At 43.9% G+C, this 15166-nt stretch overlaps 1 protein-coding gene across 5 annotated transcripts in view; it reads left to right on the top strand.

Annotated features, from left to right (window-relative positions):
- Positions 1 to 1257: 1257 nt before the first annotated feature.
- The window catches only part of LOC124033389 (kinesin-like protein KIF21A), a 63120-nt gene continuing 49211 nt past the window's right edge, over positions 1258 to 15166 (top strand). For 3 of the 5 annotated variants that reach the window (XM_046345423.1, XM_046345437.1, XM_046345416.1), the window contains exon 1: positions 1258 to 1701. In XM_046345423.1, coding sequence (XP_046201379.1) covers positions 1658 to 1701 — 44 coding nt within the window. In that variant the 5' untranslated portion in view covers positions 1258 to 1657. The remainder of the gene's footprint in view (positions 1702 to 15166) is intronic. The other 2 variants (XM_046345442.1, XM_046345431.1) reach the window with 1 other exon arrangement.

Raw genomic sequence — 15166 nt, 5'->3', positions numbered from 1 at the left:
CTGGTTCGAGTCCAGGCTGTATCACATCCGGCTGTGATTGGAGTCCCATAGGGCGGTGAACAATTGGCCGGAGTAGGCCATCATTGTAAATCAGAATTTGTTCTTAACTGACTTGCCTAGTTAAATAAAAGGTTCATAAAAAAAAAAAATATATATATATATAATAAATTGTTGTGAGAGGACTGTAACCAGACACTACTGCTTCTGGCCTGGGGACTGGAGGAAAGGGGGTGAGGTTCATAGGGTGGAGATTAAGGCCGGTAGACCTCAACAATAAAAGGACTTACCAGGGTGGGGTTAATTGGTATGGATTTAAAATGTATTTAACACAACATCCTAAGTACTCTAATATCTAACAGTAACAACTGTTGTTCTTCCCCATAAGGAGATACATATATTGTTAGGGTTAGGGCACATGAAGTCCCTTAGGTGTAGGCACTGCATCTCAGTGCTAGACCCTGGTTCGATCCTGGGCTGTATCACAACTGGCCGGCGGCGCGCAATTGGCCTGGGTTTGGCCGTCATTGTAAAAAATAATTTGTTCTTAACTGACTTGCCTATCAAGGGTCAAGTTTTAAAAAATATTTTAAAAATAGCACTAGATGATTCACAGGTCATATAGGCAAAGTAGTCTACTAAAAAAGGTTATTCAATGGGTATTTACATCTGTAGTAATACCAGATGATTGCATAGGGGCGCTGTTTAACATGAGTGACAGTGTTACAGCAAAAGGTGATATATCATAGTAGTAATTCAGAGTGTATGACACTAAAAAGTCATGGTCACATTAAATCCTCAGCTACAACAAGAAAGCCACAAGCATCTCACATGCTAGAGGAAAATGAAAGGGCACCGATTTGATGACAACAAAGAGTTCTGTATAGATGGAGCCTACCAACTGCTGTGTGTCTCAACTGTGTGTAAGTGTGTTGGGGAAAAAACGAATTATTTTCAAACCAAATGGTAAAATAAATGTTTATTCATTTTTTTTACTCTATGATGTAGTAGGCTAGTAGTCTTATTGGTTGTTCATGATCTGTCAGTTAGATTTTGATGATCTGACTGATAACAAGCAGTATCATGGTCCTCATTGAAAGCATACTATTATTTTGTCAGAATGTTATTCAAAGAGTACACGTGGCATGACGTCACTCACGCACTACATTTCTTCTAAAAGTCTAAATTGGAGTTGACCTCCATGCGCATTGTGATGTCAACACTCAACCTTCACCACAGCGCACCGAGAAGAAGGCGTGGCTTGGTGACGCATTGCGGCTCGAGCAGGATCGGTGTGTGCATTGTGCGGGAGGCGTGTGTCCCTCTCCCAACCAAAGAGCAAGGAGCGAAATCGACTGGACCACGCAACAGCCTTTCCGCTTCAAACAGAATGTCGTCAAGGAATGTATTCTAGCTGGAAATGCAAGGGAGCACCGACCAGTCGCAGTATTTTATTTAAAATCTATAGACCCATAATAATCTGAAATATGGCTGAAGTAAAGTCGAGGTGAGTTGCGCTGTTGCTCAGACAACTTGCTTGTTGAGTGGTGCGCAACTCCACTCTCCGCCTCTCGCCAGCCAGCCTGTCGGATGAAAAGAAATCGGATAGATACCGTTCTTTTTTGTTCTTCTATCAATCGATAGTCAGTAGACTGGAATCATGTCGATGGGACAGGACGAAAACTCAGTCCGGGTGGCATTGAGGTAAGTCTTCAAGCCGTACATTTAATTGCTTTACTTTGCATAACTGTTGGCACAATTACATATTTGGGAGGTAGCCTACCTGTCACCACCAGCCAGCCCAGCAGAATGCATGACCCGTTAAAGGAGATGTAGGAGATTAATTTTAGGCCTTGCATCATCTGTTGATAGGTGCCACTCTAGGCGTTTTATGATTTATTTCATAGTAGGCTAACATCAAAGACTGGATCAGAAACTCTGTGGAAACATTGGGATGCATTTGTAGCCAACAGTTACATATTTTTCTGTAAAATGTGTTGCCGTATGATGGTCTTTGAGGACGCACAATATGAATTTAGGAATTTGCAGTTGATAGTTTACATAAACCACCATATAGGGCTAGGCTATTGTGTCGCGTGTCACAGAAGTACTAAAGAAATGTGATAGCCAACATTGTCTCCATGCATGACGCAGCATTATCACACGCCCAAAGAAAAAACCAGAAGGGTGCACATATGGCAGGTGTCTTCGCATGCCATTTGTCTCTCCCACCAGCCTAGGAATGGATGCTACAGTATCATGCTTGTTTTGTAACGATTGAACGGTTGGAAAGACAGATCTGGCCTTTATGGCTCCTTGGCCGTGTGCCGGAGTCTCTTTCGGGCATCCTTTCAAAGAAGACAGTTGATCCACAGTTGATCGATGAAAGGAGCGCTTTACTGACAGGCTTCAAGGAAGACAGCCAACCGTTTAATACGCAAAAACCTCTAGCCGTTTCTGGTTAATTGATTCTTTGTTTACAGTTAAGAATACATTGCAATGGCCTTCTTTAACTCAGCAGCCTACAGAAAGTGAACAGTAGCCAAATAATACGTTATTTATTTTGTTCATACTTAAGGCTATAGAATGTGTTAATCATAGGACCCTAAAATATTTGGTTAATTCCTTAGACAGGCTTATGTATTTCCACATGAAGAATGAATGCCATCCACAGTCTGTTATCTGCAGAATAAGGCTGCTCCTTGCTAGGAGACATGCTGAGGTCAGGTGGCACACTGACAGATGTCTCTAATGGCACAATGGGACAGTTGGCAGTTGGCACACATGCAGTACTAGCCTGCCTTTCACTTTGTATGTGTGTGTCTGTCTCTCTTTGTCTCCATCTCTCTGTCAGTCTCTCTCACACAGACACACACCCAGTAGACCGTCTAGTAATTCAGTGTGAATATTGTGATGTTCTCTGTTAGATTAGTGTTGTATAATAATGTCTGACACAAGCAGCTGACTGTTTTGTCAGCTCTATGGTACTTCACGTCCACGGTCCCCATAGTAACAATCCTTCTGGAATAACTGAGACCCTTGACCCAGTCTCCAATCTCTGAGTTCTCATCGTGTGCGTGTGTGCTTGTGAGAGAGAGAGTGACCATATTCCTGGCCCAGTCTCCTATTATTGTTTGTCTGTATTTTCAGATATTTTTTTTGATTGAACAGCTAATGGAAGAGTGACTGAATGGAAAGCTAGGAGGGAAGGTTGTCACAGGGCAGAGGGATGGAGTTTAACCCATTCCAATACGGCCATGCAATGCATGTGTGCTTCGGAGTGGTGGCACTAAACGCTAGGCCACGTAAGCCACATCAGTCTCCTATTTTGCAAGACTTTGTCCTCCCATGGTGCCGGCCAGAGGGTCCATAGCTAATACTGAAAAGTAGTCTTCTCATTAGTAAATGGCCCATACTGAGGGGGTCATGTTGGCCTAAAGACATGTGCTCTCATTGTTTCCAGTCCAAACTAGTCTAACTTTCTAGTTGGCTTCCCCACGGCTGCTGACATGCGGCTAACATACTCCCCTTGACCTGGGGTCAACACGTGTGTTCCCAATCTAGTGGCAAGCCTATACATTGTATAAGCCAACCTTTACTGTGTGTGTGTGTGTGCATAGAGGGGAGAGTGATACAGGACACATTTCTGACTATTCTCAGTGGTTTGTACAGTAAAGGCTGTATTAGTACAATACTCTACAGAACAGCTCTTCCTGACAGTTATTAATGGTTGTAATGAGAGGAGGAGTTGAGGTAAAGAGGTACTTGTTGAACCAGCCAGATAAGGTTATTATGTCAATGCAAACTACTTAAACTACACATAATGGGAGAGGCCCTTCAGTCAAGTCAAGGTGGTAAGAGATGTTTGTCTACATTACTGACTTTTTACTGTGTGTGTGTGTGTGTGTGTGTGTGTGTGTGTGTGTGTGTGTGTGTGTGTGTGTGTGTGTGTGTGTGTGTGTGTGTGTAAGCGTGTGAACGTGCTTGTTTCACTCACAGGGTTCGCACAAGGTGCTTAAAGTACTTGAATTTAAATGAGAAGAGAACAGACAATTCTCAAATATGTTAATATGAAAAATATTAGAAAAATGTATTAGTCTTGCAAATTAATTTCCAGGCAGACTACTGAGTTTTATTTCCTCACATGTTTGGCTCTCTGGTTGCCAGGTGAGCTCACTCATTCCACCCACACTGCCACTCAGCCAGTCAGGTACAGAACTGCCTGATTATGCGCCGCCAAACGTCACATTGATAGCTAAAATGTCGGGCAAATGTAGATACAATCCTGCCTGGCAGTATATTGATGTTTATGAAGGTGTTTTGCCAGACCCAAACAGGGATGTGGTGGAGGGTAAACACTGTTTACGCACCTTTTTAATTTAGTTAATTATCATTTGCACACTTATTATTGTGTTCCCAGCGTTGATCAATGCTCAGAAGGCTTCTTGATCTGAGTTCTAATAGCGTCTACCTTTGCGAATGAGTGGAATCATGAATATGCTCCCTCATATTTGCCTTGTAAGCAGCAATTTAATTCACCACCACAGCATAGGCCGAGAGTTGAAACAAGCTACCTCAGCCCAGACCTATAGTGGCAAGGTCAAAGAGACTAAGGCTGACAGTGCGATTTTCATTTTTTAAATTCATTTTTATCCCTCGACTCCTGCAATTTCAACAGACATCACCCAAACAATAACCCCTGACTCAGAGAATGAGTGTACAACTGGTAAATAGTTGCTGATATTTAATTTAGATGTCTAGCTAGATAAGTAGCTCGAGCTCTGGCTGTCAGCCAGGTAGCCAGCTATAACTAGCTAGCTGGCTAGAAGGATGCATTTAGAAGCTAATGTTGAACAGAGCCTGATCTCAGCAAGAGCAGTTGACTGAAATTAATCTAGCTATAATCAAAAGATGGGCTACTATAAGTTCTCAGAACAAAATAGCTTTTCTTTACAGAGAATAGTGAGACCGACAGGGGGAGAGAGTAGTAGTACAGTAGTGCCCAAACTTGGCAAAAATGTAAATAGGGTCCCTTGAGCTAATCTGTAATCTTATCAAACACATTCATAACTTCTTTCTCTTCAAATGCTTTTAGAAAACAACCATTTAGATTCAACAAAGGGCCTTTTACACTGTTAGAATTCACTTTCATGTTATTATGTTTTGGGAAAGCCCGTGGGACCTAAAATTGAGTGAAATATAAAGTCAATTTAAATGTAAAGAAATGTAATATTGTTAGCATGTACACTTAAACACATATAAAGGCAACATGCAACAATTTCAAAGATCTTGTGGCGAATAGGAACTATTACAAATTGATGGTCCTTAAAAATGAGTATTAGTGCTGGAAAATGTACTTGAAAGTCCTTGAATTTGACTTTCCACTGTCTGTGCGAACACTGCACTCATCTGTAGGACTGGTTTTGACTACCAGAATAACTGGCTTTCCATTGTTAGTCCTTATAATCATGTAATTACAACTATAGGTGGATGAACATGACTTGTGCTAATATCCACATCAAGACAGTAATGTTCTGTGGGATCTGGTACACAAACTGTCTTAAGGGACAATGCCCAGCAGAACAATAATATGTTACTGTTTTGGCTATACAGGCCGGAAGGTAAGGACAACACACTTCTCTCCAGCATGTGTATTTGCCCTGAGCAGGCTGTGGTGGGGGAAGAAGAGTAGGAGGAGAGATTGAGGAACATTCAGATCTGTATTTGTCACCCATGGCAGCGTTGGACAAACACAAAGGGCCCTGTAAGCCTCCCAGACTCTCTGCTTTGTCCTGGTCCACTGAGCCAAGCTACGGTGTCACACTCAGTCCGCCACTGGCCCGGCCCACAGACTGGCCGTGTGTGTGTGTGCATGCGTGTTAATATGTGAGGGGGTATATCGGATGTGTTCTGCTTCATACCTCTGGTACTGAGACATCCTTGTGTTAGCAGCATGCAACATAGCAGTGTGCTTTGATTGTGGCGCCTATAGTATAGGCTAGTTAAGTCCTGTCATTTCGATATGTAATGTATCCTAATTCTAGTCCCCGCAGTAGTTCCATTTTCCTTTTCAAAGTGAATCTCTGTAAAGGCTTGCCTTTTTAGCATAGACCATGTGGGTGACCTTCTTTCAGAACTGTAGGTGATTCCTTTCCGAGGCAGGCAGCACTAAGCATAGCCTACACTTAAACTGAACTTGCCCAGAAATAGACCACTGCATTGCTGGAAGACCTCGGTTATCTATAACATGACGTCTGAGGGGTCAGCGCATTCTGCCAGTCCCAGACACATCCGCATAATGGGAAAACCACTGCGACTGCGGAAACTCCTGGCCCCCATGTGGACATGCTTTATGGCACAGAATGAAGACCCCTCCAACTCGTGTTGACTTTTGCACTTGCAAAACAAATTTAATGTGGTTCTATAGTACATTGGTTGGCATGGGTACACCACACCCATGAAAATGTTGCTCATTTTCTCCCTATTTTTTCCTTTCTTTCTTTGTCTTTTTCACGCCCTCTATCTCTTGTGTCATTGTCTTTCTCTCTCTCTGTCACACACTCCCCTTTCAACTAAAGTGTCCATAAGTAGCTCTGCGTATGTAACACAAATAATATATTACTCGCTATTAGCCTCTCTACTTATAGCAAGGTAGCAACATATTATGTTGTCAGACTGGCAGCCTAACTGGTGATAAACATAAATAGGTTTCTGTCCTTAAATAGCACTCTATGCTTGTTTTAGCAAGCTGTCTGTCACACTGTCACCTCTTTAGTTACAGTATGCATATCTCTTATTTTTCCTTAGTCATCAACAATAGCCTAGTTCAGGGATGAGCGACTTTGATGGAGGTAAGGGCTACAAAAACTCAGAACTCATCATGAGGGGCCACAGTGGCTCGCCGGTCCTACCCATATCCATACCCACACATGTAGTCATAGCCAGGCCTATCCATATCCATACCCACACATGTAGTCATAGCCAGGCCTATCCATATCCATACCCACACATGTAGTCATAGCCAGGCCTATCCATATCCATACCCACACATGTAGTCATAGCCAGTCCTATCCATATCCATACCCACACATGTAGTCATAGCCAGTCCTATCCATACCCACACATGTAGTCATAGCCAGTCCTATCCATACCCACACATGTAGTCATAGCCAGTCCTATCCATACCCACACATGTAGTCATAGCCAGTCCTATCCATACCCACACATGTAGTCATAGCCAGTCCTATCCATACCCACACATGTAGTCATAGCCAGTCCTATCCATACCCACACATGTAGTCATAGCCAGTCCTATCCATATCCATACCCACACATGTAGTCATAGCCAGTCCTATCCATATCCATACCCACACATGTAGTCATAGCCAGTCCTATACATATTCATACCCACACATGTAGTCATAGCCAGTCCTATCCATATCCACACATGTAGTCAGAGCCAGTCCTATCCATATCCACACATGTAGTCATAGCCAGTCCTACCCATATCCACACATGTAGTCATAGCCAGTCCTACCCATATCCACACATGTAGTCATAGCCAGTCCTACCCATATCCACACATGTAGTCATAGCCAGTCCTACCCATATCCATATCCACACATGTAGTCATAGCCAGTCCTATCCATATCCACACATGTAGTCATAGTCAGTCCTACCCATATCCACACATGTAGTCATAGCCAGTCCTATCCATATCCATACCCACACATGTAGTCTTAGCCAGTCCTATCCATATCCACACATGTAGTCATAGCCAGTCCTACCCATATCCACACATGTAGTCATAGCCAGTCCTACCCATATCCACACATGTAGTCATAGCCAGTCCTACCCATATCCATATCCACACATGTAGTCATAGCCAGTCCTATCCATATCCACACATGTAGTCATAGCCAGTCCTATCCATATCCACACATGTAGTCATAGCCAGTCCTACCCATATCCACACATGTAGTCATAGCCAGTCCTATCCATATCCATACCCACACATGTAGTCTTAGCCAGTCCTATCCATATCCACACATGTAGTCATAGCCAGTCCTACCCATATCCACACATGTAGTCATAGCCAGTCCTACCCATATCCATATCCACACATGTAGTCATAGCCAGTCCTATCCATATCCACACCCACACATGTAGTCTTAGCCAGTCCTATCCATATCCACACATGTAGTCATAGCCAGTCCTATCCATACCCACACATGTAGTCATAGCCAGTCCGACCCATATCTATACCCACACATGTAGTCATAGCCAGTCCTATCCATATCCATACCCACACATGTAGTCTTAGCCAGTCCTATCCATATCCATACCCACACATGTAGTCATAGCCAGTCCTATCCATATCCACACATGTAGTCATAGCCAGTCCTATCCATATCCACACATGTAGTCATAGCCAGTCCTACCCATATCCACACATGTAGTCATAGCCAGTCCTACCCATATCCACACATGTAGTCTTAGCCAGTCCTACCCATATCCACACATGTAGTCATAGCCAGTCCTATCCATATCCATACTCACACATGTAGTCATAGCCAGTCCTATCCATATCCATATCCACACATGTAGTCATAGCCAGTCCTATCCATATCCATACCCACACATGTAGTCATAGCCAGTCCTATCCATATCCATATCCACACATGTAGTCATAGCCAGTCCTACCCATATCCAACTTAAACGTTTTAGAGTTAATTTCTAACCATTTTGCCATGGGCCATCGAGAAAAAAATGATAACTTCACAGCTAATTTCTTGCAACTCTACACATTTTGCCATAGGGTGGAGAGATATTTAGCAGTTTTTAATATAATATCTGAGTGAGTTATCTGAGTGAGCATGCTTACTTCAAGTTTAGATAGCTGTCCTGCTAGATTCATTTACCAATCGAAAATGTTTAGCTGACATGGCTAATTGAGTGACTATCAGTGACTGACATAACAAGAGGAAAACTGCTGATGCACAACCACATTTTGAAAATGCGCCTTGTGTATTCTACTATTCTACTATTTGAACTTGCAACAGTAAATTGAGACCCCGACTGAGTTTGTTTTATTGATCTGTGGGCCACCAGTTGCCCCTTCCTGGCCTAGTTGAATATCATATGATTACTATACCGTAACCATAAGCAATCAGTTTCACCCCTCCACACATCTGTAGTCATATTGTCACACCCACACACAGTCTGCCACTCGCCTTACCATGTCATACAAATACATTCTCTTCTGCCGTGCTGGAGGCAGGCCATACAAATGAGTCCTGTCCACCTGTCCTGAAGCTTACACACTGGTAGCTACACACACAAGCTACACACACTGTTGGAATCTGCATATGCATGATGTGGATGTGGTACATTTCCATCAGGTGAAACGGCTTTCTTGCCAGGATGAATCACCATGTTGTGTTAAATGACCATTGCTGTGTATGCTATGCATTGTAAAGAAAAGTATATTATTTCGTAACATGAAGCAAGTGTTCTTTAATCTTTGTTCACTTCCCGACTATTTCCAGTGAACTTCCACTTTAACGTTTAGGCTCGTCTCGTTGCCTGAAAGCAGCTTCACATGGTAGTCTTTTTCACCTCTCTCTGTCTGCATTTTCTGGGCCTAGCTTTTGTGTCAAGTCCTCACTGGTTGGCCCACTGTTGACACAAAGTTGGGAGTCCCCTGTCAACACAGCACGGTTGGCTGCAGGTGGATCCCAAGCTTGATGTCCTGGAGGGCCTTGGGGTGAGAGAGGGAGGGGCGTTTTTCTAATGAAAAGCAGCGCTATTCCCTGAATACATTGGGCTTTGTTGTTCCTTCGTCTTGCCATGTCATTTTAATCAAATTGTGACAATCATTGGGTGAGTTGCAGCTGATTGACATCCCTGAGTTTGTTTTCTATTATTAAACTGTTATGTTGTTGCACATTATACAACTTGCAATGTCTGTTTTTTTATATCTTTGTTATTGATAATGACAACCTGGTGATCATTTCTTGTTGTCATGTCATGAGAAACTTTGCTTGTTGTTCAAGGATCTACCACTGTCATGTGTTGTAAGTTGCTTAGGCTGCCATAACTCTGTGATTAGTTAAGGCTAGTGATAACTTCTGCAGGTTTTACCACCAGTGTTAGGGGGGAAGGGGATCTTTCTCCCTCTGTTTTCCTCTCGTGTGTGTGTGTGTGCATGTGCTTGTATTTTCCATTTGTTGACAATTAGAAAACAACCCCTCTGCTCTGACTGTTCCCTCTCCAGCCAGAGTGAAGCACCAGGCCAGACATGCGTCTCTCTGAGGCACACTGCTTTACTGCTTCCTGTAGGTCAGAGGTCACAAAACAGTCCACCCTAGCCTGTGATTATTAGGGGAGCCCATTGGAGGGGAGGGTTAGCTGGAGTTAATCATCTCATCTGTTGTCAACAAGGGGAAAAGAGAGGGATTTTTCCATAGTCACTAAGGATATCTTATCCTCCCTGAATCCTGATCTTTAAGCGAGAGCTCACTTGTAGCCACAATGCTGAGTTTGTTTTTCAGTCTAACTTTATTGTAACGCTGTAGTCCAGTACTCACACTGTCTGGTTCCGGTGTGGCTTAATTGGTAGAGCAGGGCACTTGCAATACCAGGGTTGTGGGTTCGATTTCCACTGAGGGACCAGTACGAACAAATATGAAAATGTTTGCTCTAGATAAGAGCGTCTGCAAAATAACTCAAATGTTGTAGTCCAGGACTCACACCGTCTGTCTCGATTTAATGGGGGGAGATGGTACAGTTTCATTTCATAACTTGGAGGGAAACCAGTTAACTGACGTAAGGTCATTATTTGACCCTGCCTTGCGTGCTAATCCACAGACAGACTGGAAGTGCCTGTCAGCGCTGGTCTGGGTTCAGTTAGTTTGCTCTGCTCTGTAATTAAGGCGTGAATCCTAACTTCCACTTAAGTCAAATTTTTGCTTTTTAAGTGGAAGTTATGATTCACCCCTAAGCAAGCCTAAAGATTGAGGATTGGCCATCTGATCCTGAACCTGTTGTTAAAAGGAGGTTCCTTCTGGGATGCTGCTTCACTGCACTAAACCTCCATGTGTGGGTTCCGTATTTCCTTGGCAACCTTTTTTTTACTATGGCAACAGGATAAACACCATCCTCTCAGGGAGCTCTGGAGTGATATATTCTGGAGAAAGTGACTAGTTACACTAGTTACACTAGTTACACTAGTCACTGCAAGTGTTTACACTGCTAGTGTAGATTGCAATGTCATTATTGAGGCCTGTAATGACAGTTATTCTTTGTCTGATTTGAATAGTGGCACATTCTGTCGAAACAGGCAATAGGCAACATACGTTGTTGTTGTGTCGGGGGGATACGACCTATACGTTGTTGTGTCAGGGGGGATATGACCTATACGTTGTTGTGTCAGGGGGATACGACCTATACGTTGTTGTGTCAGGGGGATACGACCTATACGTTGTTGTGTCGGGGGATACGACCTATACGTTGTTGTGTCAGGGGGATACGACCTATACGTTGTTGTGTCGGGGGATACGACCTATACGTTGTTGTGTCGGGGGATACGACCTATACATTGTGTCGGGGATACGACCTATACGTTGTTGTGTCAGGGGGATACGACCTATACGTTGTTGTGTCAGGGAGGATACGACCTATACGTTGTTGTGTCAGGGGGATACGACCTATACGTTGTTGTGTCAGGGGGATACGACCTATACGTTGTTGTGTCGGGGGGATACGACCTATACGTTGTTGTGTCGGGGGATACGACCTATACGTTGTTGTGTCGGGGGGATACGACCTATACGTTGTTGTGTCGGGGGGATACGACCTATACGTTGTTGTTGTGTCGGGGGGGATACGACCTATACGTTGTTGTTGTGTCGGGGGATACGACCTATACGTTGTTGTTGTGTCGGGGGATACGACCTATACGTTGTTGTTGTGTCGGGGGATACGACCTATACGTTGTTGTTGTGTCGGGGATACGACCTATACGTTGTTGTGTCAGGGGGATACGGCCTATACGTTGTTGTGTCGGGGGATACGGCCTATACGTTGTTGTGTCGGGGGATACGGCCTATACGTTGTTGTGTCGGGGGATACGGCCTATACGTTGTTGTTGCGGCAGGGGGGATACGACCTATACGTTGTTGTTGCGTCATGGGGGATACGACCTATACGTTGTTGTTGTTGCGTCAGGGGGGATACGACCTATACGATGTTGTGTCGGGGGATACGACCTATACGTTGTTGTGTCGGGGGATACGACCTATACGTTGTTGTGTCGGGGGATACGACCTATACGTTGTTGTGTCGGGGGATACGACCTATACGTTGTTGGGTCAGGGGGAAACGACCTATACGTTGTTGGGTCAGGGGGAAACGACCTATACGTTGTTGTGTCGGGGGGATACGACCTATACGTTGTTGTTCGGGGGATGCGACCTATACGTTGTTGTTGCGGCAGGGGGATACGACCTATACGATGTTGCGTCGGGGGATACGACCTATACGTTGTTGTGTCGGGGGATACGACCTATACGTTGTTGTGTCGGGGGGATACGACCTATACGTTGTTGTGTCGGGGGATACGACCTATACGTTGTTGTGTCGGGGGGATACGACCTATACGTTGTTGTGTCGGGGGATACGACCTATACGTTGTTGGGTCGGGGGGATACGACCTATACGTTGTTGTGTCGGGGGATACGACCTATACGTTGTTGTGTCGGGGGATACGACCTATACGTTGTTGTGTCGGGGGATACGACCTATACGTTGTTGTGTCGGGGGATACGACCTATACGTTGTTGTTCGGGGGATACGACCTATACGTTGTTGTCGGGGGATTGCGTCACGTTGTTGGGGATACGACCTATACGATGTTGTTGTTGCGTCAGGGGGGATACGACCTATACGATGTTGTTGTTGCGTCAGGGGGATACGACCTATACGTTGTTGTTGCGTCAGGGGAGATACGACCTATATGTTGTTGTTGCGTCAGGGGGATACGACCTATACGTTGTTGTTGCGTCATGGGGGGATACGACCTATACGTTGTTGTTGTGTCATGGGGGGTACGACCTATACGTTGTTGTTGTGTCATGGGGGGGATAAGACCTATACGTTGTTGTTGTGTCATGGGGGATAAGACCTATACTTTGTTGTTGTGTCTGGGGGGGTACGACCTATACGTTGTTGTTGTGTCATGGGGGGAGACGACCTATACATTGTTGTTGTGTCATGGGGGGAGACGACCTATATGTTGTTGTTGTTGTGACATAGGGGGATACGGCCTATACGTTGTTGTGACATAGAGGGATACGGCCTATACGTTGTTGTTGTTGTTGTGACATAGGGGGATACGGCCTATACGTTGTTGTTGTGACAGGGGGATACGGCCTATACGTTGTTGTTGTTGTGACATAGGGGGATACGGCCTATACGTTGTTTTTGTTGTTGTGACATAGGGAGATACGGCCTATACATTGTTGTTGTTGTTGTTGTTGTGACATAGGGTGATATGGCCTATATGTTGTTGTTGTTTTGATAAAGGGGGTGATATGGCCTATACGTTGTTGTTATGATAAAGGGGGTGATATGGCCTATACGTTGTTGTTATGATAAAGGGGGTGATATGGCCTATACGTTGTTGTTGTTTTGATAAAGGGGGTGATATGGCCTATACGTTGTTGTTGTTGTTGTTTTGATAAAGGGGGTGATACGGCCTATACGTTGTTGTTGTTGTTGTGACATAGGGTGATATGGCCTATACGTTGTTGTTTTGATAAAGGGGGTGATATGGCCTATACGTGGTTGTTTTGATAAAGGGGGTGATATGGCCTATATGTTGTTGTTTTGATAAAGGGGGTGATATGGCCTATACGTGGTTGTTTTGATAAAGGGGGTGATATGGCCTATATGTTGTTGTTTTGATAAAGGGGGTGATATGGCCTATACGTGGTTGTTTTGATAAAGGGGGTGATATGGCCTATATGTTGTTGTTTTGATAAAGGGGGTGATATGGCCTATATGTTGTTGTTTTGATAAAGGGGGTGATATGGCCTATACGTTGTTGTTGTTGTTTTGATAAAGGGGGTGATACGGCCTATACGTTGTTGTGACATAGGGTGATATGGCCTATACGTTGTTGTTTTGATAAAGGGGGTGATATGGCCTATATGTTGTTGTTTTGATAAAGGGGGTGATATGGCCTATATGTTGTTGTTTTGATAAAGGGGGTGATATGGCCTATACGTTGTTGTTTTGATAAAGGGGGTGATATGGCCTATACGTTGTTGTTGTTGTTTTGATAAAGGGGGTGATACGGCCTATACGTTGTTGTGACATAGGGTGATATGGCCTATACGTTGTTGTTTTGATAAAGGGGGTGATATGGCCTATACGTTGTTGTTGTTGTTTTGATAAAGGGGGTGATACGGCCTATACGTTGTTGTGACATAGGGTGATATGGCCTATACGTTGTTGTTTTGATAAAGGGGGTGATATGGCCTATACGTTGTTGTGACATAGGGTGATATGGCCTATACGTTGTTGTTTTGATAAAGGGGGTGATACGGCCTATACGTTGTTGTGACATAGGGTGATATGGCCTATATGTTGTTGTTTTGATAAAGGGGGTGATATGGCCTATATGTTGTTGTTTTGATAAAGGGGGTGATATGGCCTATATGTTGTTGTTTTGATAAAGGGGGTGATATGGCCTATACGTTGTTGTTGTTGTTTTGATAAAGGGGGTGATATGGCCTATACGTTGTTGTTTTGATAAAGGGGGTGATATGGCCTATATGTTGTTGTTTTGATAAAGGGGGTGATATGGCCTATATGTTGTTGTTTTGATAAAGGGGGTGATATGGCCTATACGTTGTTGTTGTTGTTTTGATAAAGGGGGTGATACGGCCTATACGTTGTTGTTGTTGTTGTTTTGATAAAGGGGGTGATACGGCCTATACGTTGTTGTGACATAGGGTGATATGGCCTATACGTTGTTGTTTTGATAAAGGGGGTGATATGGCCTATACATTTACATTTACATTTAAGTCATTTAGCAGACGCTCTTATCCAGTTGTTGTTTTGATAAAGGGGGTGATATGGCCTATACGTTGTTGTTGTTGTTGTT

This window comes from Oncorhynchus gorbuscha, linkage group LG01 (assembly GCF_021184085.1).
Source record: "Oncorhynchus gorbuscha isolate QuinsamMale2020 ecotype Even-year linkage group LG01, OgorEven_v1.0, whole genome shotgun sequence".
NCBI classification, from domain to species: domain Eukaryota; kingdom Metazoa; phylum Chordata; class Actinopteri; order Salmoniformes; family Salmonidae; genus Oncorhynchus; species Oncorhynchus gorbuscha.
The sequence above is the reverse complement of the archived record's forward strand: the minus strand, read 5'-3'. Positions and strand labels throughout refer to the sequence as shown.